General features: G+C 38.1%; 1 protein-coding gene across 12 annotated transcripts in view; it reads left to right on the top strand.

Moving 5' to 3' along the window:
• The first annotated feature begins 2,130 nt into the window (after nucleotides 1-2,130).
• The window catches only part of LOC121329842 (myosin-binding protein C, cardiac-type-like), a 41,541-nt gene continuing 27,487 nt past the window's right edge, over nucleotides 2,131-16,184 (top strand). For 2 of the 12 annotated variants that reach the window (XM_041275743.1, XM_041275741.1), the window contains exons 1-13: nucleotides 2,131-2,237; nucleotides 3,809-4,078; nucleotides 5,926-6,000; nucleotides 6,200-6,286; nucleotides 6,797-6,945; nucleotides 7,873-7,990; nucleotides 8,495-8,540; nucleotides 9,285-9,329; nucleotides 11,292-11,351; nucleotides 11,677-11,679; nucleotides 14,439-14,462; nucleotides 15,042-15,205; nucleotides 15,676-15,808. In XM_041275743.1, the coding sequence (XP_041131677.1) occupies nucleotides 2,213-2,237; nucleotides 3,809-4,078; nucleotides 5,926-6,000; nucleotides 6,200-6,286; nucleotides 6,797-6,945; nucleotides 7,873-7,990; nucleotides 8,495-8,540; nucleotides 9,285-9,329; nucleotides 11,292-11,351; nucleotides 11,677-11,679; nucleotides 14,439-14,462; nucleotides 15,042-15,205; nucleotides 15,676-15,808 (1,199 nt within the window). In that variant the 5' untranslated portion in view covers nucleotides 2,131-2,212. The remainder of the gene's footprint in view (nucleotides 2,238-3,808; nucleotides 4,079-5,925; nucleotides 6,001-6,199; nucleotides 6,287-6,796; nucleotides 6,946-7,872; nucleotides 7,991-8,494; nucleotides 8,541-9,284; nucleotides 9,330-11,291; nucleotides 11,352-11,676; nucleotides 11,680-14,438; nucleotides 14,463-15,041; nucleotides 15,206-15,675; nucleotides 15,809-16,184) is intronic. The other 10 variants (XM_041275750.1, XM_041275744.1, XM_041275742.1 and 7 more) reach the window with 10 other exon arrangements.

Consider the following 16,184-nt stretch of genomic DNA (forward strand, 5'->3'; position numbering starts at 1 on the left):
TTAGCTTGATACAGTAAAACCACTTTGTATTCACAGTTACTTGCTTTAGCAATTTCCAATAAACTCAACATTAGACATTAGCGATGAAGGACAATCATATTATACGGTACGTTTCACAACTGGCATCCATTTGCTGAATGAATAAAGATTGGTGGACATATAATATGTGTTAATATAAAATAAATTATTTTTAAATAACTCAAACATCTGGTTTTGAAATATCCATTTTTGTAAGTTTTCTAACACGTTGGTACAGCACTAACACAAACACTAACTTAAATAATCTCTCAATTTTAATGGGAACACAGTATCCCAAAGCTCACCATAATATAGCCAAACATAATTTGCTTAATTAGACCTTACTTGTCTTTAAACAGTTGCAGATTTCAAGTCAGCTATAACATTTTATAAGCAACTTGAACTAGGCAACCTTTTAAGAGCTGAAAACAATTAAAAAGGTATAATTAAGCAAATTATCAGTTCAATTAAGGGCTTAGTTAAGTGACAGAGTGCTCGGTTGGAATGAAAACCAGAAGACACAGGGGGTCCCAGGACCAAGTTTGATAAACCCTGGAATAGAACATTACACTTCAAAATGAGGTCATCCATTAAGCATGCCAGAACGGTATATGCAGTAACTGCAAATAGGCCACATGCCACTAGAGGTCAGTAGTGACACATGCTTTATATTGTGTGTGGACCTAAAAGAATAGCCTCCTTGAACAGTGGGATAGTGTTGCACATTCATTTGTCTAACGGGGAGGGCAGCTATCCCGGCCCCCTGCCCATGGTTTTGCTATGGTCAGCCTCTCCACTTATCTGTGAGCTCCAACAAGGGCAGGAGGTACTTAAAAAGCTGAGGTCAAAGGCAAAGAATGCAGTGTGAAAATATGTATAATGTAGTACTGTTGTTTAGTCCAAGCTTTAATGAATAATCTATAAAATAAAAAGTTGTAAAAGTCAGTAACAATAGCAATACGTTAATTCAGGGGCTTCAATGAAGTATGGCGTTGTTTCCTATTCGGTTTAGACCTTTAAATTTGTATTTTTACATTCAGAGAAACTGTGTTAATGACGATTCGCAGAAATAGATTTGAGAATCTAGCCCTTTGCTTTTACGCCCATTTGTATTTGTCAGTTACTGACAGTACAGTAACTTGCTAGTATGATTAAGCAGCCTGATCACATTTTTTCCACACTTCTCCGTATCTCTCTTCAGCAGAATCATTTTTCACACCACAGACAACTCCAGGAATGACAAACACGTACTGAACACAGAAGTGGTCCCGACCTCAGTGTCTGTAAACATAGACCAGAGCGCAGGTGCGGACTCCACAAGACAACCGGGGTCGGTACGGCCCCCCCCAGCAGATTAGTAATCTGCATGCTGCCACACCACATAACAAAGCTTAGCAAGTCTGGGAGAGAGTTGCGCGAGATATCTGTGAAGAGAGCAGGCCGGTTTATCCACAGATGCATTCTGGGAAAGGTCAACTGGCTGTAAATCTCCCCGTTGACATTTTATTCAATAGAATCATGAATACTGTTGAAGGCACTAGCTGAGGTGTTTGCTTGCTTGACTAACTGGACCCTATTCACAAAACTTTCACTCCTGTGTTATTTTAAGTCTGTTTCTATTTTCATGACATCGTTCTAGATTGTCACTTTGTTTTTTAATAAAACAGTTGCAGGCATTCCAAACAGGCATCATGTTCATCACACCAGAATGAGGGGTTTCTTCTTTCTAACTGTTTTTATCAGGACAAGGTAGAATTTTGTATTTACCCCCATTCATCGAGGCCCTTGGCTCTCTCAATTAGTTTGCAGTTCCCAGAAAGGCGAGGTATGGGATGGCTGCTATTTAATTTTGTCCTAGCTGCACCAGCTGTTAAGATTTCCTCTGAGAACGCTTCCCCAAGTTATCTCTACAACAGTGCACAGCACACAGGCACCGGAGGAACGATCTGGAGAATGTGTGAGTGACTCCACTGTAGTCGTCATCTAATTTTAGGAGGAGGATTCTGTCATGTGGATCTTGGAGTTGGGTGGGCATTGATGAAATAATCTTTTTTTATTGGTGGATTGGGATGTTTGGTGGCCCTTTGTTGGAGCCTCACTCTGGATAAGCTCTCACCCAGATCTTTAAAGGCACTGTTCGTAGTGTCTCAAGTTTGTCTGCTGGGACTCCTATCCAAGGATAGTCTCTTCCGAGATGCCAGAACCTACCAAGAAAGCTGGTAAGGGAATGTACCATAATTATTATTCACAAACATTAAAACCTAAATAACACAAGAAAGTGTTTGTTATAATAAATGAAAACAGATCAAGGAATCCGTAGGTACTTTATAATATCTTGGGGCCCGGAGGAATTCTAATTTCACCATTAGAATGTATATATTAATTTATGAATGTATTTATTTATTTATTCATTCATTTATTTTATGCATTTTTTTTTATAAATCTCAATAACACAGTATACTTTTTCTTTATTTATCCTTCTTTATACGTTGTGTGGCTGAGTATATTTCGTTCAAAAAGGTTTTGAAGTTCATTTAGATATTTTCTGTCATATATTTGCCGTATTGATCCAGATTGGTTTAATTAATTTAAGAGACAAGAGAGGTCAGATGTTCACATTAATTAACCAGGCTGAACACTCTTCTCCAGGTTCTTAAGCTCACAAAGAAACTGTTAAGCTGCGATGTCATTGTGTTTGGTTAACTAATTTACACTTCCTTTGAAGAAACTCTTTACATAACTGACTGAGAAAAGCAACACCTGAAAGTATAATATGTTAAACCAATGTTATAAAATATTAGATTCAAGTGCTTATGCACAATAGAATTTCACTTGAATTGAATGTGTATTTTCATACACTAATTCTGCAATCATTGTTTCAGGCAGAGGCTGTTTGGCTATTTGGGGATTCTCTTGAAGTCCTGTGCAATATTTCTTCCAGATAAAGTATGCCAAAGGACTATGCTTTAAAACAGTCCAATGGAAATGTCCTGAAAGTGCTATAAATAGATCACTCCACAAGAATTGTGCCTTTGGTAACTGGAATTGATTGGGATTCATATGCATACTAGTTTTCTTGGCAGGGGATATAACAAATATATTCCAGGATTTATTGCCTCTGGATAGATCGCCTTCATTAATCTGTTGGTACTTTGCGCTTGCAGATTACCGAATTACACAGATTTAGATCGCACTGATTATCTGCTTGATTATCAGCTAAGCATTCAGATACCAGCACTAAGTCTTTCCATCATTCTGAGTATGCCACAGCTTCATGCCATGTGCATTGTAGAAATGGTCCGGCATCAGCTTCTGGTAACTTAAGACCAGCTGGCGATGCAGTGTGATTGCTGATTTTATCAGACAGATGGAAGCGATTTAATTCCTTTCTCGGGTTGTTTTACAAAAAGCGACAGAATCAAGAATGTGTTTATTATAAACTGCAAAGGGATACTTATTCCAGAGATTCTTTAATGGGCCTGCGTTAAGCGTCATGTTTCTTATGCAAGGTGGCAGTAAATGTCAATCCATGTAAATGTACCACAAGCTAAATGAGAGATACTAGCTTGGGCAATTGAGGAAAGTGTCCCACGTTCATACATAGACTGGCAAGTCCAAAGATTGGGCAGCTATTAATGGAGTCTTCTCTTGAATTGTGGTGCGTTCTTTGAGCACTGCTATGTCAAGGCAATGAGAAGTTAGTATCTTTCCTGTATGTTATAGTGTAGCTTCAGCGTACTGAAAATCTGTCAAAATTAACTGGAAAAAAAAATAATAATTCAACTTATAGCGTCCGCCTTCACCAAGAAGCCCAAGAGTTCAGAAGCTGTGGCCGGCGGGGTGGTTGTTTTTGAAGCCGAGACTGAGAAGACAGACACCAAGGTCAAATGGCAGCGGGACTCGGCCGACATCGTGGCGAGTGAGAAATACCTGATCACTGCGGACGGAAATAAACACTCTCTGACCATCACCAGCATCAGCAAGGAGGATGACGTCATCTACTCAGTAATCGCAGGGAGCTCCAAGGTCAAATTTGAACTCAAAGTGAAAGAACAGCAAGGTGGGTCTCACAGTCTTTTAAACTTACAGTACATCACCTTTACCAGTTACCATTATATCATAAAACCAGGGTCATGTCTTTTAAACAGTTATATAACGTTAATACACATGCTTGTTTCACCTTAGAGTTATAATACAGTTAACTCATTTAAAACCCAGTGAACTTTAAAGAAAACCATTGGCTTTGAGCTACTTTCCTGTGGTCCAGTGATTTTCAAGCCAAAAGGATTTGGGAGTTGCTGAGTGTAATGTTCAAACATTTGCTTAGCTCTTTAAGGTGTTGAATGCATTGGGCAGTAAGAGAGGAGGTACAGGAAATGGGGGGGTTACAGAGAAAAGCATAAGAATAGAGAGCTGTAAGAAAAGGGCTCATCAGCTCAGGTGTGTAAGCCCCACTAAAACATATAAATACAGTTCAGGTTTCACCATCAAGGGCACGTTTGTATTCTTTTTTTGCATAACAAAGAAGACTAGCACACTGAGTTTGTCCAAATGGAAAGTACATATAAAAGCAATTGGTAGGAGGAGTGCAAGTCGAGCCCCTAACAGCAGCAATGAAATACATTGCAGATTTCATTGTCGATGCCACTAAATGGTTGATCAGGGGTTTTACTGAGGGTCTGCGGTAGCCATGATCTGAGAAAGACTGCTCTGGCAGTTCCACAATTCTGGCTTTCACCAGTTTTTTTCTCTCTCCCCCTAAGATGATGTCTCTTCACCTGGGGATTTTGCCCAGCAGATTTAGCTGAAAGATTACATGCTGGTTAGGAAACTAGGCTTGTGTGCATGGGAAACTGGGTAGGGAATTTTAGTGGTAAATTGTGACAAATGGAAAAGCGATCTGTGGATCTCCTTCTGTTAATCACAGTGCACCCAAAGAAATCCAGCTCATCAGAGAAATCCACTTACTGTGCAATGATGTAGGAAGAGAGCTTTCCTGCTACTGGAATATCTGAATAACACTTTAAATGCCTTGGCCCCTGTTTCAATATAAGTGTTTATTTTGGAAAGTTGACAGATGTACTTGTTGCATGCCGGCTCATATCTCGAGGGATGACCTTCATTTTAACATTGAGGCATTCATTACCATTTGTGTCTCTGTTAGGGACCCCGTCATGCCAACTGATAATTATAATACAGGAAAGTGTTTAGTAAAGTTATGCATTATCTAAAATAAATCATTAATATGCATATTTATTTCACAAGATGAAAGTAAGGGGGGGTTATTGTCAAGTATAAAGTGCTCTGTGTGTATATGGGCTTGAGAGATTTTAAATGAAGGACTAAAATTTATCTCGTCATTAACCCTAATGACCCTGATATTGTCAGATCTCACACGCTAAACCCCAGTCAGAAAACAACGTGTATTCAGTACAGTATTATTGCTTGCCCAGTAGGGGGCAGCCTCCCCTCAGAACTCAGTCAATGCCCCACAGTGGTGTCAGAAGAGACTATAGAAATACTTCTTATGAGATTTTAAACCTCTATCTATGCAGTGGAAATTTTAAATTCCTTAGTTTTTTAGTTTAACCTCAAATGTCAATACAGTGCCTGCCAACAGAAGCGGTGCCACCAAAAATCATCCCTTTTTTTAATTTTATTTGAAGGCTAGTTACTTCAGCAGTTTGGATTAGATACACAGATAGGAAACGTAACATGGTGCAGTTGTGCACACAGGGGCTGAAGGGGCTATTGTAGTAAAGCAATTAGAACGTTGAAGCCTTGTGTGACTAGCAGTACTGTAATGTAAAGGATACCAGCCTGCAGTAAGCACTGAACATGTTTCAGATTGAGGTTTGAGACAGTACCTTGACACCGTATCTTTCAATTTGTATTGACATTTTACAGAGAAAACAGAAAATGCTGCTTCCAGCTCCCCTGCCTCTGCTGAAGGTCAACCTCAAGCAAGCTGTGAGCATGAAGGTGAGGAGGAGTGAGAATGAGACGACAATACAAAATCAGGGTGTAAATTCAGGGTGGTAGTAGTACATGTAACACACATTCATCTACAAGTGTTAGTTATTCACGTCCAGCCCTTGCCTCTCTGTTTAATTCAATGGGCTGAGATTCATTGTAGTGGCTCTGATAGAATATGAAAGGCTGAGCACATTGCTTTCCACAGCTCCTGCTGAAAGCCAGCAACCAGACACGAGACAGGACCTGACGGGGCTATTCCTGGAGAAGCCCCAGAGTGGAGAGGTGACAATGGGTAAGAAAGAATGAGCTGAAATTAACTCTTCACCTGGAGGGCCACTGGCACTGCACAGCACTGTCAGATAAGAAATTGAAATGAAAGAGCAAGCTGTTTAAAATGATAATTTTTATCATGTCCTCTTACCATCATAACACTTAAGAAAAAAAAGGAATTTGAAGGTTAAAAGCGATAATAAAACTGGTAAAGGCACAAGCCATACAGCGCATGTTTATTTTCACTTGGTTTAGATCCTTATGGATACAATAAAGGCACACATGGATGTAATTAAATATACTAAAGTCTCTATTATATTATTATCAATTAATCAGAGAGAAAGAATGCAGGGGCGGGAGAGGCTAAATGATATTGCAATGGGCTCCTCACACCCCCCCCCGATTTTTTTTTTTAATAATTGAATTGGCAGGTATTTGGAGATGGTCCATTCTGAAAAAAAACAGTTCTACTAAGCTTGCTCCAATATAGCGGGGATATTGTTCCATCATTTCGCACTGCCTTTATTTTCAGGTGCCAACATCACTTTCACTGCAAAAGTTGGGTCCGCCAACCTAATAAAGAAACCAGCAGTGAAGTGGTTTAAAGGCAAGTGGATGGACCTGGCCAGCAAAGCTGGCAAGCACCTACAGCTGAAGGAGCTGTACGACAGAAATACCAAGGTGAGAGCAGCCCGCTCCAGGACCGGATTCCATTCCTACACTGCCTCAGGACACTAAGACATGAGCAGGTGACGGCCAGGGCTCCAAGAGGCAATGCCCTGGAGAGAACTCGACCACATGATCAGCTGTGGAACATATAAGAGCTAGAATTGTTACCTGGGAGCTAACTGGTAGTACAATGAACTGCAGTTTAACCAAGAAATCGAAGTTTACATTAAGTGTCTCTGATTATTTTGTATTTGAATAGTAGTTACTTAGTAAATACATGTGTCCTTACATATAATTACAATGTTGTTATGCATGGTTACAATGTATTTCCTGTGCAAATCTTTTTACACAATAATCCTAACCCTAACCCTTTTCTGATACAATTGTGTACTTACCTACACACATTAAGTACATTGTAACTATACATAATTCTATTGTAATTATGCCAATACTCATGTATTTACTAGTATCGTGTAAATACACAGTAATTAGAGACATTTAATGTAAAGTGTTACCGAAATCAAGAACCACTGTGTCACATGTTAAAAGGAAAGGAAGTATGTTCTAGAAAACTGGTACTGGTCAACTTATCTGGTTGGAAAATATTGGTAACTGATAAGCAGAGATGACATTAGAAAGACTGCCATTACTATACTATGAGCAAGTATTGACTGTGTTCAATAAAGATGGTGAGATATAAAGGCAGACTTATTTATTATTATTATTATTATTATTGTTATTATTATTATTATTATTATTATTATTATTATTATTATTATTATTACAGACAAATTGTCACTTTAGTATTGCAAAGAAAGGCATGACAAGTTTGCATGCATACAAAACTGCTGCTGTCCAACATGGTTCCACAATACAGACGCCTGCAATGGTTCTTTATAACCGTGCAGAGCTGAACTGAGCTGTGCTGATCGTTTGCAGGTGTACACCTTTGAGATGCAAATCATTGGAGCCAAGGCCAACTACTCTGGTGCGTACAGATGTGAAGTCTCCTCCAAGGACAAGTTTGACAGCTGCAACTTTGATCTCATTGTGCACGGTACGTCACCCACCACCACTCAACGCCTCTGATTAAATGACTTTGAAAATGTCACATTTACACCCGTCATGTGTCTCTAGAAAATCAGCACAAAAAAAAGAATGGCTTGTGAATATGTAATAGATTATGAAAGAGTTCCCAAAGACAGAGAGGTCAGGAACGTCAGCGTTGGACCTGTTTGAAACTAACTAGTCAGCTAAAGAGTAAATTGCTGACAGGCCATAAGACTTCTATTGCATTTCAGTGCACGTACAGAAACTACACAACAGTTACATAAGAGTTACACGTTACACTAAGCTGAAGGAGAAGAACTGTGTTACATTCATGTTGCTAATATATGTGTTCATTTAATTACGTTCAATGCATGCGAAAATCCATGTAGTAGACATTGCAAAATACCAAATAAAGTGCATAGAGGGAGACACATGTACTTGTAGTTCAAACAAACTTTTTGTTATGTTAATTGTGATTTTGAGATGCATGTTTTGCAATTCATTTTTGCAGAGGCACGTGTAGAAGAAATTGATATCCGTGCAGCTTTCAGACGCACGTAAGTGCTGGTGCTATTCAATTAAGAACTTGGTTTAAATGTCTAAACGTACACTTGTAACATTAATACGTGATGTCATTGTTATTAGAATGTTTGCAAGTTCATTCATGCTGATATAAGCTGTTTCTCTAGGGTTACTTTCAGTGCAAACTACCATTGGTTTCAGTATGAATCTGCTAAAATCAAAAATCTTTGATGCAATTACAATTCTTTCCCACCTGGTGGCACTGTGTCCTAAGTTAAAAAATCCCAACTATAGACTCTATTAGGTAAAACCCCATTAAAATGGAGGTATCAATATAACCCCCCCCCCCCCCCCCCCTTCCCATTATAAGACATTATTTTTCATTCACATCAGCACTAAAACAAGCATTAGACACATGGGTTTACCGCAAAAAAGTCTAGTTTCACAATAGTCCCTAGTACAATGCTGCTCTTTATTAGGATTAAAGACTGAATTAAATAAAAAAAATAGAGAGCCGCTGAGCCATTATGGCGCTATATTGACATGTCATTCAGTGGTACTGTAGAACGTCTCTGAATGCAGCCCAGCCGTAGATGTGCTTTAATCCAGGCATTACAGGCTTGTATACAGTAGCTACTGGTAATTTTACTCAATGCATTCTGGGTCACCTTTGTATACATTTGTCTGTTGATGTCTGCTGCTTTTCTGTAACAATGAAGTCAGTTTAAACCTTGTACTGCAATGTAATGATTCACTTTATGGTCATGAACGTTTATTAGGAGCCTCATACCAGGAGGTAAACGGAAGAGTACAGCAGGTGGAAGGTAGTAAAACAAACATTTGTTGCAGACTTTTGTCTCCAGGCTTTCTGGCAGGGTGGTTGTGGGATGAGAGACAAAAACATAATTGTTTATTTGTGCAAATAAAATCCTTTAAACACTGATACAAAAAATAGTGTACATTGTCAATTGTACAGTAATACAAGAACATTGGTCATCTTAAATAAATAATTGGTGATCCATAACAAACTTTTTGTTTTCTCTCTTGCTCTGCATCACAACCTAATCCCTTTAAGAAATAGTGAGACCAGCTGCACAAATAAGAATTTCCCAGAATCCCTTGTGCTAATGGTTGACTACAAAGTTATGAATGTCACTGTGCATCGTACTTTTAGTGCAACAAAATTCTGGGCTGGATAAGCGTGATCACTTATACACTGTGTGTTTTGTTCTACTTTAACAATTCACTGAAAACAGGCTTTGTTTTTAATCCCAGTATTGTAATGCTAGCACCAGATTACTGGAACCAAAGGACATGTGCCAGTGTGGCATTATTCAAGATTAAAACAAAAGCCCTGTCTCCATTGTGTAGTTCATTCCATGTCTAAATATCTCCCTCCATTCATTACCCATGTCTTTAGCACTGAAAAAATAACCCTATGGGGCTTTCTGGTTATTTTTTTTCTGATTAGAAATTGAGCTGACCAATATATCTCTATATTGACCGGTTTTAACACAAACCTTTTTGAATCATTAGGGTCACTTTGTACTCTCTTCATTTCATCGAACTAACAACAAGCCTTTGTCTTCCTTCACAACATGTCTTCCACTGTAATATGTATGCCAGCCCAATTCCTTTCATACATGTCTTGTACCCTCGATAGTTACTGATAGCTGTGTGGTGATGTTGATAAACCCTAATACTGACTCCTCAACCAACATGTGGAAAGAAAACCATAGAAGGCACTGATACAGTATGTGGGTACATCCTTACAGTTTCATCCATACTGGTGGAGTTACATGAGTTAAAGAAGTTATTATCACCTACAGTGGTCAATATAGAAATAGTTTACTGTGTATGGATTATAAATTACACAATTAAGCAACACTGTAACAGTGTAAGCTGTTTGCTTAAGTTCGTAAAATCAGAGACCAACTATAGCCTCACTTGCAATTCCTATTCAGATGGTTTTGGTTGTATATATGCAATTTAACTCATGAATTCGGTATTTTTATTTATTTTTTACCAACAGTGTGCTTTTCAGCTTTACTACTGCTGTGTAGCAAAATTAAACAAGACTTTTGAAAGCTAGTGATTGTATATGACGAATTTACGAATAAACAGTATCAAATCTTCAAATCTATTATTATCAATCTTAATAATTAATAGATTATATATATATATTTATATATATATATAGATATTATATATATTATCATATATATTATATATATATATATATATATATATAGATAGATAGATAGATAGATAGATAGATAGATAGATAGATAGATAAATAGATAGATAGATAGATAATTGAAAAACAGCAAACTTAACACTTGACATACACTTAACATCAGTTTTACCATGCTATCTGAAAAAAGTGGAAGCCAAAACATTGTCGCTAATTATCAAAACAGAGAGTTATCAGTTTATCAGTGACTTTCCTTTCTTCATTATATTTAGGTGTCCTGAAAAATCCTGATGCAACATCATATCAGATTCACCCCTTTATAATTAAAATGACCTTAAAAAAAATATTTTCTGGAAATAAAAAATGAAAGATATGTAGGAAAACCCCACAAACATTTTAGTTTTTCTATTGGGCTGGTAATAGGAACCAAGAACAGGTTATTTAAAAAAATTAAAAAAGTAATCAAGTGTTTGCAGGAGACCCCTCTGTGAGTAGCCACTTGGTGCAGTCCAAGCTGTAGAGCAGGTGAGGGTTCCCAGCAGGTGTTCCAGACCATGCTGATTGGATGACCTGTTCTCATTCTCCTGTACAGTAGCTGTGATGGAGCCGAGGAGGCGGGAGAGCTGGATTTCAGTGCTTTGCTGAGAAAGAGGTACAGTAAACATATTCAACTGACCAAGCACTGATCAAGCCATTATGTAATATCACTGTGCCTTACATACTGTTCAGTATATCTTTCCATCCATGCAGCTGTTTGTCAGTAACAGTCTTTAGTTACGTGCTATGGAATAGTGCTGTGATCAGGTATATAATGCAATTGATTAAACTGCAATCATTTTGCACTTGATAATGATTGATATTATGCACAATAGAAAATTGTATTCTCTTCTAATGCATTTTCCCTTTTGTCCTTATGCCTGTTTTTCTGTCGTCCTGTTCCTTCACTGATATACGGGTTACCCCTACCCCCTTCTCAGAGAGTAAGGACCTCAGTGTGTGAAACTAGATTAATGCATGGGACCTGTTGTGCATGGACTGCAGCTATTAACACACTGCTGCTGAATATTGCACTGTAGACATGCATGGCTGCAGGTTGGTTCCGCCACCACACACTGCTTGAAAATAAGAAATGGGGAAAGGCTTGGGCAGTACTTGTCTGAATGGAAGTGCTGTATGCTTAAAGAGTCACTTGGTACTGCTATGAAATATTAACTAATGCCTTCTTAATTATAATCACTTTGCATGGTTTTCTGTTTTTTATAGCCCTCCCCCCATAACTCAGGTATGTAAGAAATACCACATTTGTTCAATGTGGTATTTGCTGCTGATAACTGAGTTATCATATTCTTTAACATTTAGACTTCGTTGATATCTTTTAACAGGAAAGTCAATGCAAACATTACTCCTGGATCATGGGTCTATTAAAGCTACATATTATTGCCGAACTGTAGTCTAGGGCTTGTTTAATGATAACAAATCACTCGATGGAAAGAAATGAGCCCTTGACTCAAGAGAATGAGAATTCTTCCAACTGCTTCATTTCAATTACAATAAAACAGAGCCAGAAGAAAAAGCAGTGTAGCTGAAAATGAGTCTGCCTCTTGAAATAATGGAATAAGTTTTATAGTGGCCATGAGAGAATTTTCAGGCATTTTAATGTGAGTTAAAACAAACTTTTTTAAGCTCAAACTACAAGGCAGCACCCCACAGCAGACTGTGGCGTTTTATTTCTGCGTTTGTTTTTCTTGGTAAGTAAACACCCTTATAAATCACAACTTTATTCATCAACACTGTGCTACATGCCTTTGAAAAACCCTTCTCTCGCACAACTGATTTCAAATATAGGAAAGCATGTATATATAAGATCCTTACTTTTACTGCTCTTTATTGATAGCAAACAGCAGTTGTAATGATTTACTTGTGCATTTATGGGGGGAGGGGGGCAACAATTGCATTAACAAGACCGACTGTAACAGGTTTCTCTTGTAAACATTATGTGAGCCCCAGCAAGCTTGTCAAATGTTTTCATCAATAAAACATTGGACTTCAAGGGGTTAATCATAGGCTTCCTTTAATTTAAAATATTAAATTAAAATCGATATATCTACAGATACTTTCTTGGCTGATATATTTCTGAATCTCGAACGCTTTTCGTAATGGTGTTGGCCTCAGCCATTTCTGTTCAGCACGCCCTTCCTATCACATTTAAAAGAGATATCAGTACTTCTTCACTTTCGTTTTCCACTCAAAAGCCTGATCGAGGGATGCAAAAAAAGACTCCTGTTGCATACTGGTTTTACTTTAAGTTTAATAAGTCGCACCTGAGCTTGCTACCTTTACTCTGTGGCTAACTAAGCTCGTAGTAAAACCTGGAATGGGTGAGTGTTGTACAATAGGAGTCTTATTTCCATCCCCGCGGTCTACTCTCTATGATGTTTGAGAATCAATGCAATATATGTGGACCTACAGGAGGAATATCAAAAAACACAAAACACCTACACTATGAATGACAGTAACTGCCCAGCCAGGAGCAGCACCACAAACCCTTGCCTTTCCACTGTAACTGTTGAGTGTGGAGAATGTACAGGTGTTCAACGTCTTCATATGAGTTAACAAGTCCCAAACTGTCACATTGTGACCCATGTTGCTCTCCTGGTTACACAGTTGAAAGCCAGAATCACAGAAAAGGAATCTGCATTAATTTTTTTCACAAAAGCATTGGGCATGATTTATGTTTTTTAATGAATTTCATCAAACTGTTGGTTAAAGAAGCCATCGACTGTCTGGAACCTCTTCAGGAATACATAACATTATTTTATTGACAAAAAATAACTTTGGTTATCACAAGGTTATTGCAGATATTTTTGGAATGTATGAAATATGGATGGCACTTTAGTTTAAGGATCCGCTATAAAGATTAATAAGTAATATACATATACACATGTTATAACAACATGACAGTGTTGTAATAATATCGATAATATATCAACAGGGTATAGCAACACAGTATTATATGACATGCATTATAAAAACATATTTACACTCTCATTCTATTGTTAATAATCTGTATCACATTTAATATAGGAGGCTGTGCGGTACAGTTGTTAAGAAAAGGACTTGTAACCAGGAGGTCTCTGGTTCAAATTCCAGCTCACTCACTGAATCACTGTGTGACTCTGAGCAAGTCACTTAACCTCCTTGTGCTCTGTCTTTCAAGTGAGACTTTGTTGTAACTGACTCTGCAGCTGATGCATAGTTCACACACCCTAGTCTCTTTAAGTCACCTTGGGTAAAGGCATCTGCTAAATAAACAAATTATAAGAACATGTGTATCAATGGATCATTAAACTATTGGGGCCAAAATGTAACTGAAAAAGTACTGCCATGCTCTGCAGCAGTTTGTAAATTGTATACATTGTATTTACTGACTAGTCCTCCTAGCAGTGCACTTCTAAATGATTAACTTTATATTATCATTCTTCAATCTTCAATATCAATGATATTTGAAAAGTATGCATTGCAAAATTAAAAACAGATTTTTGGCTCAGTGATAATTGCAACTCTGACTGGCCACTGAACGTACAGTAAATTGTAAAGTGGTGCAAAGCATCTGACAGCAGATGTGCAGCACCGTTTATCATGCAATGCAATGTGTGCCCTGTGTTAACAAGTTTTGCTTTGCTTTGTCATGGGGGTGCCTTGCGGTTTCTGCTGGTGTTGTGCATCTTTCTGAGTGCAGCAGTTTTATAAAAGCATCAAATCGGTAAGAAAATGATCAAAAACCGGTTTCAAAAGCGGTTTTAGCTGCATGATTGTTTGGTCTGTTTGTTTTTGTTCATTTGCTTAACTCATCTGTCAGTGATCGAGCATGTTCAATTCGTCTGACTGGAACGTGTATTTCTATGTTTTCTCTTCAATCAGAATACAAAGTAGACAAGAAAGTATTGATATTTTTTTTTTATGGAAATATCTTTACTTATTTCCATGAGTCCAAACATTGACATTTAAAATATATGCAAATACCTGAACATGTGAATTATACGTTTGTACCAAGATACACGTGTTATTGAGCAATGTTTCTAAGAAACATCGCAACATCTGTTTGCATAAGAGAACATTGGCCAGGTTTAATAAGTCTGTTCCTATTACATGGTTAAGGAAAAAACAGACACTTTTAAGTTGATCAGCTGCAAAATGACTGTGGCAACTTGCTGTGTTTTAGTAGTTTTCTGGGCAAGTTAAAAATCCTTTAATAGTTTCATTTGTTTAATGAGATTAGTTAGCCTGGTTCCTTATCTTGCTCTGTGGAGCGTTCTTCATGCTCTTCATGTTGTTGCTCCAGGGCCACCCACGTGAGCAATGAGCCGGAGGTGGACGTGTGGGACATCCTAAAGAAAGCCCCGGCGTCCGAGTACGAGAAGATCGCCTTCCAGTACGGCATCACCGACCTGCGCGGCATGTTGAAGAGACTGAAGAGGATGAAGAAAGAGGAAAAGAAAAGTGAAGGTTAGTGGTCTACTGGTTAAAACAGCACGGAACAGTCTCTCAAGCCGGTCAAGAGCAACCTGTCACAAGAAACTCAGAAACGTCATTTAAGATCAAAAAGTTGCCCTTGTTACAAAAATCGAAAACAGATCACTCTACAGTGTGCCTTGATAAATCTAAGTGGGATCTATTTTATTGAACAGTAGCCTATTGCTGCCATGCACTATTGCTGACTAATTTTCTTTGTATTGAATTTCAAATACACAGACACAGTGTATACACAGATTTTTTTACAAAAGGAGTTAAGACTTGGAGAAACACTTTTTTTCTGCTATTGCTTTCCTTTGGTGCTCATCACTGCTGTGTGTATTAAAAACATTGCAAAGAGCAGCAGTCACCAAAATGGTTGTCAACATGACTTGCTTAAAGATTTTGCTGTACCCTCCAACTGGGCATTTTGAAGTTACAGGTGATTTTTGTACTTATTCTAGCATTCCTTAAGAAGCTTGACCCAGCCTATCAGGTGGACAAAGGTCACAAAATGAAGATTGTGGTTGAGGTGGCAGATCCTGATGCGGAGGTGAAGTGGCTGAAGAATGGGCAGGAAATCCAAATGAGTGGCAGGTACGAGCGAAGCAAAGACATGCATGCTCTACCAAGTATAGCTTTATTGCTGCTGTTCATCAAAATAAACGTGTGCATCAGAGATTGAAAAGGAAGTAAAGGTTTCACAATCGCAAGAAATCCCTAGTTATATCTTGGTAGCTGACCTTGTGGGTTCTCTGACCTGGCCAACCCAGTCTACCATGCATTAGCATCCTTGAATCAGGTTTCTATCACTTCATTATTTTCACAATGAAGTCTCGAAGACTATATTCTAAGCATTTATGATGTCATAAAACATGTCTTATCATAACAAATGTCTTTGAAATATTATTGCACATAGTTTTCAGTGTGTCAGTTTTATCATTTAAGATGCTCGCATTTTAATTGGTTCTTC

This window comes from Polyodon spathula, chromosome 17 (assembly GCF_017654505.1).
Source record: "Polyodon spathula isolate WHYD16114869_AA chromosome 17, ASM1765450v1, whole genome shotgun sequence".
NCBI lineage: Eukaryota > Metazoa > Chordata > Actinopteri > Acipenseriformes > Polyodontidae > Polyodon > Polyodon spathula.